This window comes from Salvelinus fontinalis, chromosome 1, assembly GCF_029448725.1.
Source record: "Salvelinus fontinalis isolate EN_2023a chromosome 1, ASM2944872v1, whole genome shotgun sequence".
In the NCBI taxonomy this organism is placed as follows: domain Eukaryota; kingdom Metazoa; phylum Chordata; class Actinopteri; order Salmoniformes; family Salmonidae; genus Salvelinus; species Salvelinus fontinalis.
The window spans coordinates 23432426-23450728 of record NC_074665.1 but is presented as its reverse complement, the minus strand read 5'-3'; the positions used below and the strand labels follow the sequence as shown (position 1 = coordinate 23450728).

The window sequence follows — 18303 nt, the reverse complement described above, 5'->3', positions numbered from 1 at the left end:
TCCCTATACCCATTGATGTTGATGATGTGAAGCACGCCATTTTGAAATGTGTTTGATACACTTCTCTACATGATATGGTACAGGATGCCCTGTCTGGCACTGAGCTTAATTTCCTTTTCCATCGTGTGTGTGTGTCCCACACACAGGGCCGTAAGCTGCTGATCATTGGCACCACCAGCAGGAAGGACGTGCTGCAGGAGATGGAGATGCTGGATGCCTTCAGTACCACCATCCACATCCCCAACATCTCTAGAGGAGAGCAGTTGGTTGAAGCCCTGGAGGTAGGCACACACACACTCACACACACAAATGGATGTTGGAAATGGATGTTCCTCGCTCTCCAGTTTTTAGTTTAAAGTTTTTAAACGGCTTCTGTGTCTGCTGTAGATGCTGGGGAGTTTCCAGGAGAAGGAGCGGGCAGCCATTGCCAAGGCGGTGAAGAGCCAGGCAGTGTGGATCGGCATCAAGAAGCTGACGATGGTCATTGAGATGGCTGTGCAGGTGAGAGAGACAAAGGCCCGGTTTGGTCGACACGTTTTTATTCCAACCCAGCACTAACCATCAAATAATCACCTAACCCGTGGCCTTCTTCAATCTGCACCACGATTAGCGGGTTAAGATGTGTTACTGCTGGGCTGGAACAAAAGCCTACACACACCCTTTAGCTCTCCCAGAGTGTGAGTTGGAGAACCCCGGCCGAGACAACCACAGTCTAGGGAGTCACAGATGGAATCTCATCTGGTTTCAGTCAAAACAACCTGCTGTTAATTACGACCTTTCATTAAAACCAGTTTGGATTCAACAGTGATTTTTGTGGTGAGCCCCAAAAATGTCATCGCTATAGTTCCCGATCATTCTCCGCATACTTCCCTGTCTTATGTGTTCACATGCTCTGACTAGTGGAGGGATACCCCACATAAAGACCACATCGCACCATGGAAACGTCTTATCTACTGTTGTGAGGGTTGTTACTCTCTTAGGCCCCGTCCAGAAACAACCCCATAGAGGGGTGCATGTTTTTGTTATTGCCCAGCGCTAACACACCCGATTCAACTAATCAAGGGCTGGAAGATGAGTTGAATTGGTTGAATCATGATGTGGTTCCCAAGGACCAGGATGTAAAAATCCAATGCAAGTGTTACTACTGTATGTGTAGTTTACGGTATGTGGCTGCGGTGTGCTTGGTTGTATGGTCTCTGGTCGCTTGTCCATGTGGCTGCTGAATGCCGTGTAGCCTAATTGCTGTGGTATGCACTAATGCAGCCATGTTGAGTTGGCACACCGACACACACGCACAGCACCCTCCCTCCATCCAGGAGAAGTATGAACGAGTGTCTGCCGAGACATGCTGCGCACAGACGCCCTGCTCCGCCGACGTGACACAAACACACACACGATACACACACATCTTCAAATCCCGTTTCCTCAATAGAAAAGCATGAACTCGAGGTCATGTCTGAAATTCCACATCTTTTATGTAACACAGTTAATCGTGTTCAGTCCAAATCAATCATATACACTCAGTGGCCTGTTTATTAGGTACACCCATCTAGTACCGGGTCGTACCCCCTTCCAGAACAGCCTGAATTCTTTGTTGTATGGAAACGTTGCTCAGTTGGTAACAAGGGACCTAACGTGTGCCAGGAAAACATTCCCCACACCATTACACCACTTCCACCAGCCTGTACCGTTGACACCAGGCAGGAGTACGCCAAATCATGACTCTGCCATCAGCATGACGTAGCAGGAACTGGGATTCCAGGGGATGCTTCGTCACTTTTCAATTGTCAAGTGTTGGTGATCGCGTACCCTCTGTTTTTAGCTGACGGGATTGGAACCTGGTGTGGTCGTCTGCTGCAATAGCCAATCCGTGACAAGGACCGACGAGTTGTGTGTTCCGAGATGCCGTTCTGCACACCACTGTTGTACCGCACCGTTATTTGCCTGTTAGCTTGCACAATTCTTGCCACTCTCCTTCGACCTCTTTCATCAATGAGCTGTTTTCACCCTCCCGAGTGGCGCAGGGGTCTAAGGCACTGCATCTCAGTGCAAGAGGCGTCGCTACAATCTATGCTGTATCACATCCGGCCGTGATTGGGAGTCCCATAGGGCGGCGCACAATTGGCCCAGCGTCGCCCGGGTTTGGCCGTGGTAGGCCGTCATTTTAAATAAGAATTTGTTCTGAACTGGCTTGCCTAGTTTAATAAAGGTTGCCCACGCGCACACCCACAGGACTGCCGCTGACTGGATGTGTTTTGTTTGTCGCACCATTCTCGGTAAACCCTAGACACTGTCGTGCGTGAAAAGCCCAGGCGGCCGACCGTTTCTGAAATACTGGATCTGGCATGGCTGGCACTGACGATAATACCACGCTCAGTCGCTTAGGTCACTCGCTTTGCCCATTTATAACTGTATGGGCAAAACTGAATGCCTCGATTCCTGTCTGCCTGCTTTATATAGCAAGCCACAGCCACGTGAAAAATGTTCGTGAACAGGGGGGTGTACCTAATAAACTGTCCACTGAGTCTATATCTCCATCATAAATGGAGAAGATGACCATAGTTGAATACTACCACATATCTGCATTGTTACGTAACATTGTTTCTGTGAGCCACTCACTCACACCTTCCCAGCCAATTACAGACAGCCCTGCGTGAACGATTGCTGTGCTGGCCCCGGGCCTGTACTTTTCAACACGTTTATAGGAAAGGAGGCTATGTAAACAATGTAGGCCAGTATATGGACATATGCACAGAGAGCTAACGTGTGTGTCTTCCAGATGGATCCTGAATACAGAGTTAGTAAGTTCTTGACCCTGCTGAGAGAACAGGGAGCGTAAGTAGAGCACTATTCTGTTCTGTCCCCAATCTCACACCACCTAATTCTTGTGTAGTTGGTTGACTGTTTAATCCATGTACATTTCCTTCCTTCCCCAAAGGCTGGGTTCTAACAAGCACATAGCCATCTAAGCCCATGGTGGAGCTGCATTGCCCAGCAGTAGCTGCCTCTCACAGTAAGTGCTTGAACAGAGGGTAGAGTAGGGGCGTGTTAGAGTAGGTTTTGGAACAAAATGAGCAGATTCTTCCTCTTTCTCTTCCTTCCTGCTCTTCTAACTCCTCTCACTTTTTTTATTCTGTCTTTTACCCTCAGTGGGCGAGGAGTGGAAGCCCGGATGCGGCCCGGCAAGATGGAGTGAGCGAGAGATTTTATATCTCCGCCTAATCTGGCCATCGCAAACGCTCGCCGCGTAATCGCTGTACCGTGTGTTTCCATGGCAACTCGACCGACCAGCATCGTCCTCCTTCCTCATCAGCACTATTTCTCTGTGTGTAAACTAATTCTGTAATTGTTATTTCTGAAGGTAAAGTGTTGTGATTCAAATGACACTCTATTCCCTATATAGTGCACTAGGTTTTGACCAGATGTCTATGGGCCCTGGTCAAAAGAAGTGCACTGTATAAGGAACAGTGTGCCATTTGAGATGCATCCAAATTGTTGTGATTTGTGCTGCTAGCACTCCAGGGGATTTTATGTATAAAAATCAAATGTATGTTTATAACTAAACATGAGACGAGAAAAGTGTATGCAAAACCATGTACACTGAGTGTATGAACCATTAGGAACACCTTCTTAATATTGAGTTGCACTTCCTTTTGCCCTCAGAACAGCCTAAATTCATTGGCGCATGGACTCAACAAGGTGTCGAAAGCGTTCCACAGGGATGCTGGCCCATGTTGACTCCAATGCTTCCCACTGTTGTCAAGTTTGCTGGCTGTCCTTTGGGTGGATGACCTTTCTTGATACACATGGGAAACTGTTGAGCAATAACAACAACAAAACAGCAACGTTGCAGTTCTTGACACACTACTACCATACCCCGTCTAAAGGCACTTAAATATTTTGTCTTGCCCATTCACCCTCTGAATGGCACACCTACACAATCCATATCTCAAATGTCTGTCTCAAGGCTGTCCCAAATCCTTCTTTAACCTGTTGCCTCCCCTTCATCTACATTGATTTTGAGGGATCCTAGCTTTCACCTGGCCAGTCTGTCATGGAAAGAGCAGGTGTTTATAATATTTTGTACTCTCAGTGTATATGATGACCTATTTGATTTTGATGCATTTGACAAAGCAATTTTCATATTGTATGCATAACTGACCAGTCAAACTTCTCTATAAATGCATCATATGCTGAATATGCACAACATAATGGTGAAACTGATTAATTGCAGCATATATTGTGTGTGCTCTAATATATTATGTGCTTAGATTTTATAATCATTCCAGGAAATGATGGTTCCAAGCCTTACTCTTAACTCTACTCACACAACACCTAATAGGACCAAAGTATCACAGCAGTCTGTTTTGTGAATAATTGTTATGAATAAATAATAATGTTACTAATATTGATTAGCTAGTATCTGGAAAAAGTGATTCATTTTCAGACTCAGACCAATTTTAGAAGGAAACCTCTCCCCAACCACTCACACAGACACACATGTGCGAACACACATATACGTACGCCTGATGATACTGTTGACAGTTTTTTTTTCTTTCTGCATGTTGCTGTTCTCTATGAGACCCTCTGGCATGCCTTTGCATTTTTATAAACACTTAAAATAAGGACTGTGTTTTGTGTAGGCTTACCCTGGTGTGACGTTTTGATAAACATGTTAATCTCAATATATTTGGCTCTTTTTACTCTCTGATTCAAAAATGCTAATTAGCATCAAAGTAGACATCACGCAAAACTACAAATCCCTGCAAGCTCCTGCTCGTCATCTCTAGCACGTGCGTTTGTTAACCGGTATTGGGTCAACGTCCATAAGACAGTTTACAGAATTGTCCATTTAAAGAAATGTAAGTGTTTGGTCCCATGTTTCATGAGCTGAAATAAAAGGTCACAGAAATGTTCCATATGCACAAAAAGCTTATTTCTGTGCTGGGTACAATAAATGGCCAATCTAAAATCTTAAGTTTTGTCACAACACAATGCCACAGATATCTCAAGTTTTGAGGGAGCGTGCAATTGACATGCTGACTTCAGGAATGTCCACCAGAGCGGTTGCCAGGGAATTGAATGTTCATCAATGTCGTTTTAGAGAATTTGGCAGTACACCCAACTGGCCTCACAACCGCAGACCACATCGTAACCACGCCAGGCCAGGACCTCCACATCCAGCTTCTTCACCTGGGGGATCGTCTGAGACCAGCCACCCAGACAGCTGAGGAGTATTTCTGTCTGTAATAAATCCCTTTTGTGGGGAAATTGTCTGGGCCTTGCTTCCAAGTGGGTGGGCCTATGTGCAGTTGTGAAATCCATACATTAGGGCCTGATGAATTTATTTAAATTGTAACTCAGTAAAATCGTTAATTGTTGCATGTTGCATTTATATTTTTGTTCGGTATACATTTAGCTAACATATAGTTAATCCAGAGATTCTTACCTTTGCCTCAATTTGGCAGTCTCGTCCAGATCATCATGGCACTTTTAGTTCTTCAAGATAGCCACATTAGCTGCTAAATGGCATTTCATTTTGGGGGGGTAAATACAGGCAAATATATTGATGAAAGTCACAATTATCAAAACGTCACGCCAGGGTAAGCCTACACGAAGCACACCCCTTATTTTAAGTGTTTCTAAAATTAATAATTATTGGAACCATTTCCGTTTGACCTCTAGGTTTTATGGGTATCAAATTGTATTAGTCACATGTGCCAAATGCAACAGGTGTAGACCTTACGGTGAAATGCTTGCTTACGAGCCCCTAACCAACAATGCCGTTTTTAAGAATACGGATAAGAATAAGAAATAAAAGTAACAAGTAATTAAAGAATAAATAATCTGGGTAGCCACTTGATTAGGTGTTCAGGAGTCTCATGGCTTGGGGGTAGAAGCTGTTTAGAAGCCTCTTAGACCTAGAGTTGGCGCTCCGGTATCGCTTGCCGTGTGGTAGCAGAGAGAACAGTCTATGACTAGGGTGGCTGGAGTCTTTCACAATTTTTAGGGCCATCCTCTGACACTGCCTGGTATAGAGGTCCTGGATGGCAGGAAGCTTGGCCTCAGTGATGTACTGGGTCGTTCGTATTATGACTCATACTGTGGTACTCTTGAGTGTTTGCCCCCTAAAATAGAAGGATAATGTCAATATTAGACACTATTGCACCACCTCTCACCCCATCTGTGTGCATGCCTAACAAACTTCCATTTACAGACAGTAGCTACAGTATGCAGCTATTTTTTTCTCTCCAGATAAACACAAGTCAAGTGCCCGTTTATTAGGTACACCCATCTAGTGCCGGGTCGGACCCCCCCCTTTGCCTCCAGAACTGCCTGAATTCTTTGGGGCATGGAAACATAGCTCAATTGCTATCAAGGGACCTAATGTTTGCCAGGAAGACATGCCCCACACCATCACACCCCCACCACCAGCCTGTACCGTTGACACCAAGCATGATGGGGCCATGAACCCGCCTGTTAGCTTGCACGATTCTTGCCATTCTCCTTCGACCTTTCATCAAAGTCACTTAGGTCACTCGTCTTGCCCATTCTAATGTAAAATGGAACAGTAACTGAATGCCTCGATGCCTGTCTGCCTGCTTTTATATAGCAAGCTTGGCCACGTGCCTGTAGGAGCTAACCGTTTTTGTGAATGGGTAATGTACCTAATAAATCAGCCACTGAGTGTATATATGTATATTTACCAGATCTATACATTATTTGCAGTGACCAGTGTGCTTTTTGTCCAAAATCTATTTGTAATGAAGTCTTGGATGCTGTAAGAAACATTTTAATGGCAAGTTACAATTGTATTAATGAAGATTTCGTACAGTACTCTTCTGAAATGTTTTATAAATATGTGTATTATTGATTGATGCTGCAGATGCAGTGGTAATTTACTTGTCATTCACCTATTATCAGGGGGAAATTAGCTTGACCGAGACAAATTAGACATTTCACAGATGTGTCCTAGAGCAGATTGAGACATTCTGATTTATAGTATTGAAAGGATTGTACGATGGATAACTGTATCACAGTTGGGAACACCATCACAGCTTGCCATGTAAGAAAATAGTTCAGTAGTGTTATGTGCAATGCCCATATACATGATTTGGTAAGGAAACGTAGAGGAATCGATGCTCACAAACGGCAATGATTAGAAAGGTACCTCTGTCTAAGAAGCAAAAGCATGAGCCAGTCATTTGTTCTTCAAATATATAATCTTAGTTCAGTCATACAGATATATACATTGTATAATAAATTATATTTATAAAAACATAACATTTTCAGATTATAAAATAAAAAGGGAATTATTAACTTTTAAACCTTTGTACAAAACTTTGGATGTAGCGGTGAGGAAAGGAAGGAACTGAACACAGAAAGGGCCCGGGTAGGGAGAGCCTTTTAGAGGGTGACGCAGATACTAAGCTATGTCACAAAGGGAGGAGTCTACACTACCTAGGTAAGTTGTATTTTTGTTGTTAAATATAATGAATAGGAAGCACGTAGGACTGTCAGAACATGTTGTTTGGAAACCTCTCACAGGTTGTTCCACTGTTGTGAAGCCAGCATGCCATCCCTCTAACCCTAACACCCGTCACTGGAAGCAGCACAAACACACACTCACCTTCACTCACATTGGCTGTGTCCCAAAACACTAAGTAACCCCCCCTACCCTCGTCTCCTTAATTTGTTTCCCACAGATACTTCAAATCTCTTTACAGAATTCCACCATATTGCTTCTATTGTCAAGACATTTCACATCAGTGGCAATCCAGGGAAGGAGATGAGGAAAGAGGCCTATTGAAGACTATTAGGACACTTTCTGCTCTCTCCCCTCTGGTCTCCACTTGTCATCACATTTCACTGGTGAGAGAAGGGTTTAGCTTAGACAAGGACTTCACAGTACTATGAGGAACATAATGAAATGGACTGTCAGTGTGTTGGATAAATGATCTCATTGTCGTAGTATGACTGCTATGAGTAGAATAATTCATTAGCATTAGGCCTATTGCAAGTGCAAAATAAACTGATGACGAATGAATCCAATAAAGTCTCTTATACCTGAACTCTACCTGTTTGTGGTGAATGTTTTGTTCTATATGACATTTAAGCAATGAGGCCCGAGGGGTGTGGTATATGGCTAATATACCGTGGCTAATGGCTGTTCTTAACTACGACGCAACGCGGAGTGCCTGGACACAGCCCTTAGCCGTGGTATATTGGCAAACCCCAGAGGTATATCACAAACCCCAGAGGTTACTTATTGCTATTATAAACTGGTTACTAACATAATTAGAGCAGTAAAATGACGTGTTTCGTCGTACCCGTGCTATACGGTCTGATATACCATGGCTTTCAGCCAATCAGCATTCAGGGCTACAAACCACCCAGTTTATAATTCATTATAATTTCCTCAAATACTGTAAATCTGTCTGTTTCATACTCAATGGGAAATTAAAGCAAAATGTATCTGATCTGAATGAGATGAACAACCTCAGTTGTGTTGCTGTATGTTAGAACGTAACTGGTTAAGACAAGAATGCATTTTCTCTCATAAATAGCAATAGCCAACGTTTTAACCACCTCTAGACAGTTCTTGTTCAGCTGAATAGTGCATACGTGCAGAAATGTTCGTTAGTGGAAACGAGCGTGTTTGTTTCCTGCACATGTCCCCTCCTGCATACCACCTCCAGTCCTGGCCCATTGCTAATATTTCAGAAATGTGGGGCTATAAAATCAGGCTCTAGCATATCTTCCAGGCATCAGGCATCCCAGCCAGGCGACAGCTGTAGTTCAGTATCAGTACAGTGTGCAGGGGTTGGGAAAGAGGAGATTTCATCAGCTCAGTAGTTTAGTTTAGGAGGGAAGGGTCCAGTAACAGCCACTCTGTGGGTTCAGTAGTTAAAATGGTAGGTTCCTGGGCTGTCGCTGTGTGTTTAGTACTGTTGGAGAGTTGGTTTAGTTCTCAATAGTCGATCAGCCAGGTGATTGACTGGTGGAATCAGGTGTTAGTTAAAAATATGTCAATTCGATAGCAACGGTCTGGAAAGTCATCGGTTACTGTACAGCCGTGTGTGGGGGAAATAAATAAAGAAGGGGTCATGGCCCAATGGTGCAGGAATGCGAACAGGTCAAACTGACAGCTTGTTCCAAAGGAAATGGGCCCTCCCATATGTCCGTTAGTGGAACTACCTACTCAAATAGAGGAGGAGGATGCAGGACTTGGAAGAAGGATATGTTTTTTTTTATTACAAGGGTGCAGAAGAATAGAGTTCCAGTACAAAGTGCCATTTCTCATTGGTGCCTGTCTGTCTGTCTGTATATATTCACAAGGACTGCAGTGTGTGTGTTTGTGTGTCTGCGATGGGCGCTGTGGTCCATCATTCTGTCCGTCTGTCCGAGTGAGCACACAGGCTTTCACTTGCATGTGTGTACGTCGTAGACACGCACACACTCCTGGCAGCTGACGTAGCAGCACCAGTGGAAGATACAGTGGCACTTCTCCTTTCGCTTCTCAGTCCGGGTGTTGTGGCCCCTGCCGCAGCAGAGCAGGTCGCAGCCCTCGATGCCGTGCGAGGACACGTTGCAGGCACGGTCGCGGGTGCCGAACGAGCCCGTCTCCTGGTTGGGCTCGCAGAAGTTGGGCGAGCCCTCGTAGTAGACCATGTCACGCTCCGTGGGGTGTTTGAAGAAGGCATACTTGGCGCGCAGCGTCTCCACCCAGCCGCGCGACTCGCGGTGCTTCTCCACCACCATCTCCGAGGCGCTGTCATACTTGTCTTTCAGGTAGTCACCCAGCATGCGGAAGTCGGGCTGTGCCCACCAGCACGTTTTCACCTCGCAGCTGCCAGACAGGCCATGGCATTTACAGCGAAGGTGCATGTGGTCCAGGATGGTCTGGGAAAAAAAGAGAAAGAGGGAGAAGGAAACAGTTCAGAAACTGATAGAATACTCATGTTTTCTTTCAGCACAGTGTAAATGTGATATCGATTGGTAGCTTGTCAGTCTACTACCGGAAAGTCCGTTTGATTAACTACTCTTACCAATAACCTGGCTAGTGACTACCGACTTGTAGGTTGAGAACAACATGCTACTTGGCTGATTCTTCAGGTGTGGATCAGGCAGCTGTGAAACAGAGGCAGGCCTTTGCAGTGTGCAGCAGCTAATTCCCTCAGAAGTCACTGCACTCACCTGAGCAACGCCACCGGCTCTCTTTGCCTTTGTTTAGATTTGCTTAGCTTTAATTCTCTGGCTACATTTAGCTGCAGAATTCCCCCAGCTGCGGCGGAAGGCAGGTGTTTGTGGCACCTTTGGGCGAGAGGGGAGTGGGGGCGCTGAGGGGTGGAGGGGTTCTTAGTTCTGACATCATGTCCTGGGCTCGTCTGGCCCCTGGCATCTCCCAGGGGCCCTGGGGGGAAACAATGAAGTGTGAGAGTGCCAGGTGGGGCGACTGGGATCAGGGTGATGGAGAGAGGGAGAGGGGTTATGACAGGGCTGCCTGCCGTTTTGCGGCTCCTGTGGTCTCCCTGCTCCTGTCTAGTCAGATCAAAAGGCTGCCTTGTTGCCGTGTGGTCTCTCCAATTGCCCCTCAGCGTGCTGGTGAGGAGTAGCTCGCCAGATATTTCACTGAGCAATGACAGCAATGAGTGATGGTTTAAGTCCAGGCTGATTCCCTTCTCTTCCCTCTCAACTAACTCAGGTTATTTGTCTGTCAGGGAATTTCGGATGGGATTTGAGGCATGAAAGGCAGGGGCAACTTTTTTACATCAGATAATTACCCAGTCTTTCAAGATTAAGTGCTACTTTTCAGGCGGAAACTCACAGAAATGTGGACTGAATTTAAGTCAAATACCGAAATCTTTCCTGTCACAGAATTAGTAATCTGGTACTGTAATATTTACTGTGGATAATTCCATCCTATTGCCAAACAAGTAGATCTTTGTTCATTGTCTTTTTACTACTGTGCTTTTTACCTTTCTTCAGCTACAAGGCTGGGTGTGTCCAGTATCATTATGTAGTGATGTGTACTAAAGTACACTGCTCAAAAAAATAAAGGGAACACTTAAACAACACAATGTAACTCCAAGTCAATCACACTTCTGTGAAATCAAACTGTCCACTTAGGAAGCAACACTGTTTGACAATAAATTTCACATGCTGTTGTGCAAATGGAATAGACAAAAGGTGGTAATTATAGGCAATTAGCAAGACGCCCCCAATAAAGGAGTGGTTCTGCAGGTGGTGACCACAGACCACTTCTCAGTTCCTATGCTTCCTGGCTGATGTTTTGGTCACTTTTGAATGCTGGCGGTGCTTTCACTCTAGTGATAGCATGAGACGGAGTCTACAACCCACACAAGTGGCTCAGGTAGTGCAGTTCATCCAGGAAGGCACATCAATGCGAGCTGTGGCAAAAAGGTTTGCTGTGTCTGTCAGCGTAGTGTCCAGAGCATGGAGGCGCTATCAGGAGACAGGCCAGTACATCAGGAGACGTGGAGGAGGCCGTAGGAGGGCAACAACCCAGCAGCAGGACCACTACCTCCGCCTTTGTGCAAGGAGGTGCACTGCCAGAGCCCTGCAAAATTACCTCCAGCAGGCCACATTACATACACTCAATTAGTATTTGGTAGCATTGCCTTTAACATGGGTCAAACATTTCGGGAAGCCTTCCACAAGCTTCCCACAATAATTTGTGAATTTTGGCCCATTCCTCCTGACAGAGCTGGTGTAACTGAGTCAGGTTTGTAAGCCTCCTTGCTTGCACACGCTTTTTTAATTCTGCCCACAAGATTTCTATAGGATTGAGGTCAGGGCTTTGTGATGGCCACTCCAATAACTTGACTTTGTTGTCCTTAAGCCATTTTTCCACAACTTTGGAAGTATGCTTGAGGTCATTGTCCATTTGGAAGGCCCATTTGCAACCAAGCTTCAACTTCCTGACTGATGTCTTGAGATGTTGCTTCAATATATCCACATAATTTTCCATCCTCATGATGCTATCTATTTTGTGAAGTGCACCAGTCGCTCCTGCAGTAAAGCACCCCCACAACATGATGTGGCCACCCCCGTGCTTCACGGTTGGGATGGTGTTCTTCAGCTTGCAAGCCTCCCCCTTTTTCCTCCAAACATAACAATGGTCATTGTTGCCAAAGAGTTATATTTTTGTTTCATCAGACCAGTGGACATTTCTCCAAAAAGTACAATCTTTGTCCCCATGCGCAGTTGCAAACCGTAGACTGGCTTTTTTATGGCGGTTTCCTTGCTGAGCGGCCTTTCAGGTTATGTTGATATTGGACTCGTTTTACTGTGGATATAGATACTTTTGTACCTGTTTCCTCCAAAGGTCCTTTGCTGTTGATCTGGGATTGATTTGCACTTTTCCCACCAAAGTATGTTCATCTCTAGGAGACAGAATGCGTCTCCTTCCTGAGTGGTATGACAGCTGCGTGGTCCCATGGTGTTTATACTTGCTTATTATTGTTTGTACAGATGAACGTGGTACCTTCAGGCGTTTGGAAATTGCTCCCAAGGATGAACCAGACTTGTGGAGGTCTACAAAATGTTTTCTGAGGTCTTGGCTGATTTCTTTTGATTTTACCATGATGTCAAGCAACGAGGCACTGAGTTTGAAGTTAGGCCTTGAAATACATCCACAGGTACACCTCCAATTGACTCAAATTATGTCAATTAGCCTATCAGAAGCTTCTAAAGCCATGACATAATTTTCTGGAATTTTCCAAACTGTTTAAAGGCAGTCAACTTAGTGCATGTAAACTTCTGACCCACTATAAATGTGATACAGTGAATTATAAGTGAAATAATCTGTCTGTAAACAATTGCTGGAAAAATGACTTGTGTCATGCACAAAGTAGATGTCCTAACCGACTTACCAAAACTATAGTTTGTTAACAAGAAATGTGTGGAGGGGTTGAAAAACGAGTTTTAATGACTCCAACCTAAGTGTATGTAAACTTCCAACTTCAACTGTATGTGTATTTATATTACATATTTACGTTGTATAGTATGTATAACCAATATATCCATTCTAGTAAATCCTCAGTGTAGGCCAGTGTAGGCCTATTTACCGTGCGTCCTGCCTCGTTGTTGTGCCGGTTCATAGCAGAGCGTGCATCGGGCCGGTTCTCTCTGGCATCGGCAAACTCTCTGGACACCAGCACCCCGAACTCAGCGTCCTCGCTGCAGCCGCCCCACTTCCATCCCTCCCCCGGGGGACCCTTGTGGTGGGAATCACAGCCACACATTGTGGACGTGCCCTCAGCGCAGGACCGCGTTACAGCAAACGCCACGCCCGCAGAGGCGATGGCGTGGACGAACGCTGACTCTCTGGTGGCTAGCGAGAAAAAGGAAAGAGTAAATTCAATCAATTAATCTTTAGTACCATTCTTCTTAACAAAACAGTTTCTGCAATCTTCACTGCTGCCAACTTCCATACATCAGGGGTAATGAAAATGACACCCTTGGGCACAAACCTATTAACACAGCTTTTCACCTTCAAGCAGGTATTCATATATCATAGCGATAAATACTTGGTTGACACACAATGTACTGCAAGAATAATGTTTTTCAGGAGAAAAGTCCTTGAGAGGATTTAAAACATTGGGCCCTGATCAGTGTAGAAAACACTGGGTGAAATTCTCTTCACTCTCATCATCTCAACATCTACCACAGAGCTAGGCGATATGGACAAAAATCCATATTGCAAAAAATTGACCCATTTTTTGCGGTAACGATAAATCAGTGATCAATAATTTTGGGGGGGAGGTGGTGTATTCTACCGATTTTGGAAAGCGTCGTAGAGATGGCTACATGAGACATGTCCCCTAGCTGTGGCATCGCCATATTGTGGCTGGTGTCAGTAGGGCCTAACGCTCAGTGAGATCTCAGTGACCTTCTGTCATCCCTGAGGTGTGCTGTTTTGCATTGGAAAGTGTTTCAGGAATGTCACCCCCCCCTCTCCTCCCCCTGTCAGAGCCCACAGGGCCTCTAGGTAGAAACTGAGCAGTGCGTCTGCTTTGCTCCATGTTTGTGCTGAGAGATGGAGTTACGCCTCCTTTGAACGGAACAACTTATTATGTAACCAGACACCATTGTTTCACAATCGCAGCACACTTACTGTGTGCTGAGGGCTTACCCATTTCTCTACTGCACCACCTCGCACTGCACACACACCGGCAGGGACACACACACACAGAGGGTATGGGGAGGGCCCACTCTGCAATGGAGCCACTGTTAAAGCATCTAGGGAGGCCTAGCCCCTCTAAAACTGACTGCAGTTAGTAGTGTTCTCTACTAAACACCTGCAGGGAAGTTAGTTATTCTACAGTGTAAGTCGATCTACAAGTCTTTGTAGTGTTAATTTGCATTAAACAGAGAGAAACATACTTGAAAAAAGTTGTTGTTTCGGTCGCTAGGGGACATTTAACGCGCTCATAAAGTTAATTAGCGCTCAACCTTTCATGACGTTACTTTTTGCATTTAAACCTTTGTTTGATTGAAACCTTTAGGTGAATGGCGGAATAGAGTCACAGTTCATAATAGGGTGAGAGGTCATATGGCTGCTCTGATGGGAAATCCTGGGAAGTGGAAATGTAATTCAGTCACTGAAGTAACATTAAACATCACCCATGTTATCTACATTACAACATGTCTCACACAATATCCAATCAGGTAATATATCTTGTAAATATATGGTCACAAAACCATGATTAAAGACATTGTCCAAAGTGCCCACAATCAAAAATGTTTTCCAGTGTGCTTCATTCTAGGTAAACAGCACTAAAAGCGTAATTTTTGTGCTAAAACCTCAATGTTTGTTTGATTGGATTGCACACACCTCTGGTTGGGAGGCGAGCAGGAGTCCCAGCTAGCCCTGGCAAGCCATGCTGGGCTCTCCACAACGGGGGCCTGTGAGCTGTGGGCCCCGGGAGCTCTGGCTGTCAGCCAAGGCTGCGCTGCTTCTGCTACCTGCTGGGCCCATCAATCCGCCTTTGTTTCCCTTGTGTCACACTAGATTACCCACACAAAGGGCCCAGCGACTCGCGCCCCTGCAGCCCCGCTCTGCCCAGAGTTGGCAATCCCTAAACCCCCCCCCTCCAACACCCTCTCTCCGCCACCACCCTGAAACCCCATCCTCCACTACCACCACCGCCACTTTCCGCCTATAGCCACCACCATAAACACCATAGGGGTTAAGGTGGCAGGGGAATGGTATAGCCACCCTGGTCTGGGACACCCACCCTCGTCAACCAGATGCCGTCACTCCCGACTCAGGCTGCCCCCCCCTCCCTCGCCAGCACCCCCTGCCTTCCTTCCACCTCACCCCAACATGCCGGCCTAGGGTAGGTTGGGAGATTCCCTTTCAGCCTGTTTTCATGACAGAGTCAAAAGGGCGTGTGAATGGGGCGTCCGTGGGAGCCGGGCTGTGTGAGGCGCGCACTGGTCTTCAGGCACAGTAGGGGTTGAGCTGAGCCCTCCAGCCCCTTTCTATTGCATGTAATCTCATTTGGCCTTCCCGCTCCCTTTTTTAAAATGTATTTTTAGGAGAGCGATGGAGGTTCACACTGCCCATTCCTGCCCAGATCCCTTTCCCTCTGACACGCAGGCTAATTAATATCCAATCAGCAGCCTCACTCCGCAACACAAAGACCCATCTTCATCATTAGGTATTTAAAGGCCTACTCCGAGCACCCCAGGTTCTGTTTTCTTAGTGCGTTCTGTGCTTTTGTATCAGATTGTTTCAAGCACCCAGTCAGTCTTAAGACCGTTGATGATTAGTATTCACTGTGAAAAGCCTGGCAAATGATCTCCAGTGTATTAACTGTGACAACTGTGTATCAACTGTAATTGTGTGAGCTAATCTTGAGAGATTTACAAAACTAACTAACTTTCATGTGTGAAAACATCAACAAGGTTGGGAAGCTCAGAAGAAGACACACAGACTCAAAAGACAAATGTGATGTTGAAGGTAGCGAGATGGATGGACGGCAAATAATCTGTCAGTGCTTGTACCGGCGCTCCTTTCTCACTGCAGTAAGGAAAGGTGTATATTACTGTAATTACCCTGCGGGTCATTTGTCAGTAGAAGCATGTGGAACAGGCAGTGCTCAGCAGCAGAGCAATGGGTTCTTTTATCCCTATGTCAGTTTACGGTACTTACCTCACATTTGTTTACACACCTTGTTTCCCATTTTCTCACTGATATGCAGTAGTGTAAAGTACTTAAGTAAAGATACTTTAAAGTAATACTTAAGTAGGGTTTTGGGGTTATCTGTACTTTACTATTTATATTTTTGACAACTTTTACATTCCTAAAGAAAATAATGTACTTTCTACTCCATACATTTTCCCTGGCACTCAAAAGTACTTGTTACAGGAAAGTTGTTCAATTCACACACTTAAAGAGAACATCCCTGGTCATCCCTACTGCCTCTTATCTGGCAGACTCACAAAACACAAATGCGTTTTTGTAAATTATGTCTGAGTGTTGGAGTGCCCCAGGCTATCCGTAAATTAAAGAAAATAGTGCCGTCTGGTTTGCTTAATATAAGGAACGTGAAATGATTTATACTTTTACTTTTGATACTTTTGTATATTTTAGGAATTACATTTAATTTTGATACTTAAGTATATTTAAAACCAAATACTTTTAGACTTTTACTCAAGTAGTATTTTACTGGGTGACTTTCACTTTTACTTGAGTCCTTTTCTATTAAGGTATCTTTACTTTTACTCAAGTATGACAATTGGGTACTTTTTCCACTGATATGTCCCTTTAATGTTTTTATCACCCCTATGAGAAAAAGTAGTTTCCTCATAGAACCTGCAATCCCCTGTTGAAGTCAGATTAGCTCATCTTTTACTGAGGAGTCAAATTCCATGGTTGTTGTACATCAATTCGGTTTTTTGTATGTTTTATATGGTACTTGGCTGTAATTCATATATCCCAAAGATATCTCAGTTACATCCCTCATATGAATACCTCACTGGCAGTATAGAGGAAGGAGTATATTTGTATTCTTCAAACAAACAGTCCTGTTACAGTAGGAGGCCTACCTTTGTCCAGCACGGGCCCGAAGATGGCCAGGTTGTCCTTGATGGTGGTGCAGTTCCAGCGGCGCCCCCTAAACTGGTGCTGGCACTCTTGGATGCCCAGCTTCACGCCCTCGGCCACACTGGGCATGATCTCGATGTAGTTGCGACAGAAGCGCAGCTGCTTGGGCACCAGGCCGGGGATAGAGCCACACAGGATGGGTTGGGAGCCCAGAGACGAGTACTGCTGCCCCAAGGCTAGGGACCTGCAACATAGGGAGAGGGAAGGACGGGGGAGTGTGTCATGTACCTGCCCATCCAGACCTACAGTATATTACTGTCTAGTCAAGCGCCTACCCTACACAGTCTGTCAGTCTCTCTGTATCTCCATTCAGTGTTCTAACGAGAAGCCATCTATAGGATCTGCTGCCATTGAGTATAGAGGGCCCTCCCTGAACTCACTGCCTCAATGGCAGGGAGGGTTATATATGCCAGTGAGGCCCTCCACAGAGGCATATTGTTCAAAGAAAGAAAGCAGATTGCCTCTCGATATACAAAATACAACTTTTTGTCCCATTGGTTTTAATATATTCTGTGCTCAGAGTTGCTTTAGCAGTAGGTGGGGTTGATTATTGTTTTTCTGTGGGGGTTGGGTTGACTGAGTGTTTTATTGGCTGCATGAGTGCTTAATGCAGTTGCACTTACAGAAGCTAATAGCCCCTCTTCAAGAGAGGGATATGACCTATTAGTATTGACTTTTCAAAGTGCTCCCTCTTGTTAGCCCCCGCAGATCCTGATGATCCAAAAGATAACACGCTAATCTGTCTGTTAGTTTCTCCTCTAGATAAGACACACACAAACAACACACATGCTCAATTCTCTGTTATTAGCCTAATTTATGATATGCGATGTGTGTGTGTGTGTGTGTGTGTGTGTGTGTGTGTGTGTGTGTGTGTGTGTGTGTGTGTGTGTGTGTGTGTGTGTGTGTGTGTGTGTGTGTGTGTGTGTGTGTGTGTGTGTGTGTGTGTGTGTGTGTGTGTGTGTGTGAAAGAGTGTGTATGCAGTTAAGTGTGTGCCATGTGTCGTATTGGACATATGGCATTCCTAAAACTCCCTGTGCCTCACCAGCGGGCTGGCAAAGATGTGCCTAAACATGGATTAATCACCACAACGAGACAGCCCAGATCAGCCAGGGATGCCAGAAACCATTATAGTTTCATCGAGGTAATTAACTTTAATTGCCTGTTT

At 45.1% G+C, this 18303-nt stretch overlaps 2 protein-coding genes across 2 annotated transcripts in view; one reads left to right on the top strand and one right to left on the bottom strand.

The window, feature by feature from the left end:
- LOC129843332 (vesicle-fusing ATPase-like) overlaps nucleotides 1-4685 on the top strand; it is a 45168-nt gene extending 40483 nt beyond the window's left edge. The window contains exons 18-22 of the mRNA XM_055912010.1: nucleotides 147-281; nucleotides 388-501; nucleotides 2780-2835; nucleotides 2939-3013; nucleotides 3151-4685. Of these exons, the coding sequence (XP_055767985.1) occupies nucleotides 147-281; nucleotides 388-501; nucleotides 2780-2835; nucleotides 2939-2969 (336 nt within the window). The 3' untranslated portion in view covers nucleotides 2970-3013; nucleotides 3151-4685. The remainder of the gene's footprint in view (nucleotides 1-146; nucleotides 282-387; nucleotides 502-2779; nucleotides 2836-2938; nucleotides 3014-3150) is intronic.
- Nucleotides 4686-6832: 2147 nt separating this feature from the next.
- The window catches only part of LOC129843388 (proto-oncogene Wnt-3-like), a 34934-nt gene continuing 23463 nt past the window's right edge, over nucleotides 6833-18303 (bottom strand). The window contains exons 2-4 of the mRNA XM_055912126.1: nucleotides 17080-17321; nucleotides 13092-13357; nucleotides 6833-9903 (exon numbers count right to left, since the gene is read on the bottom strand). Of these exons, the coding sequence (XP_055768101.1) occupies nucleotides 9424-9903; nucleotides 13092-13357; nucleotides 17080-17321 (988 nt within the window). The 3' untranslated portion in view covers nucleotides 6833-9423. The remainder of the gene's footprint in view (nucleotides 9904-13091; nucleotides 13358-17079; nucleotides 17322-18303) is intronic.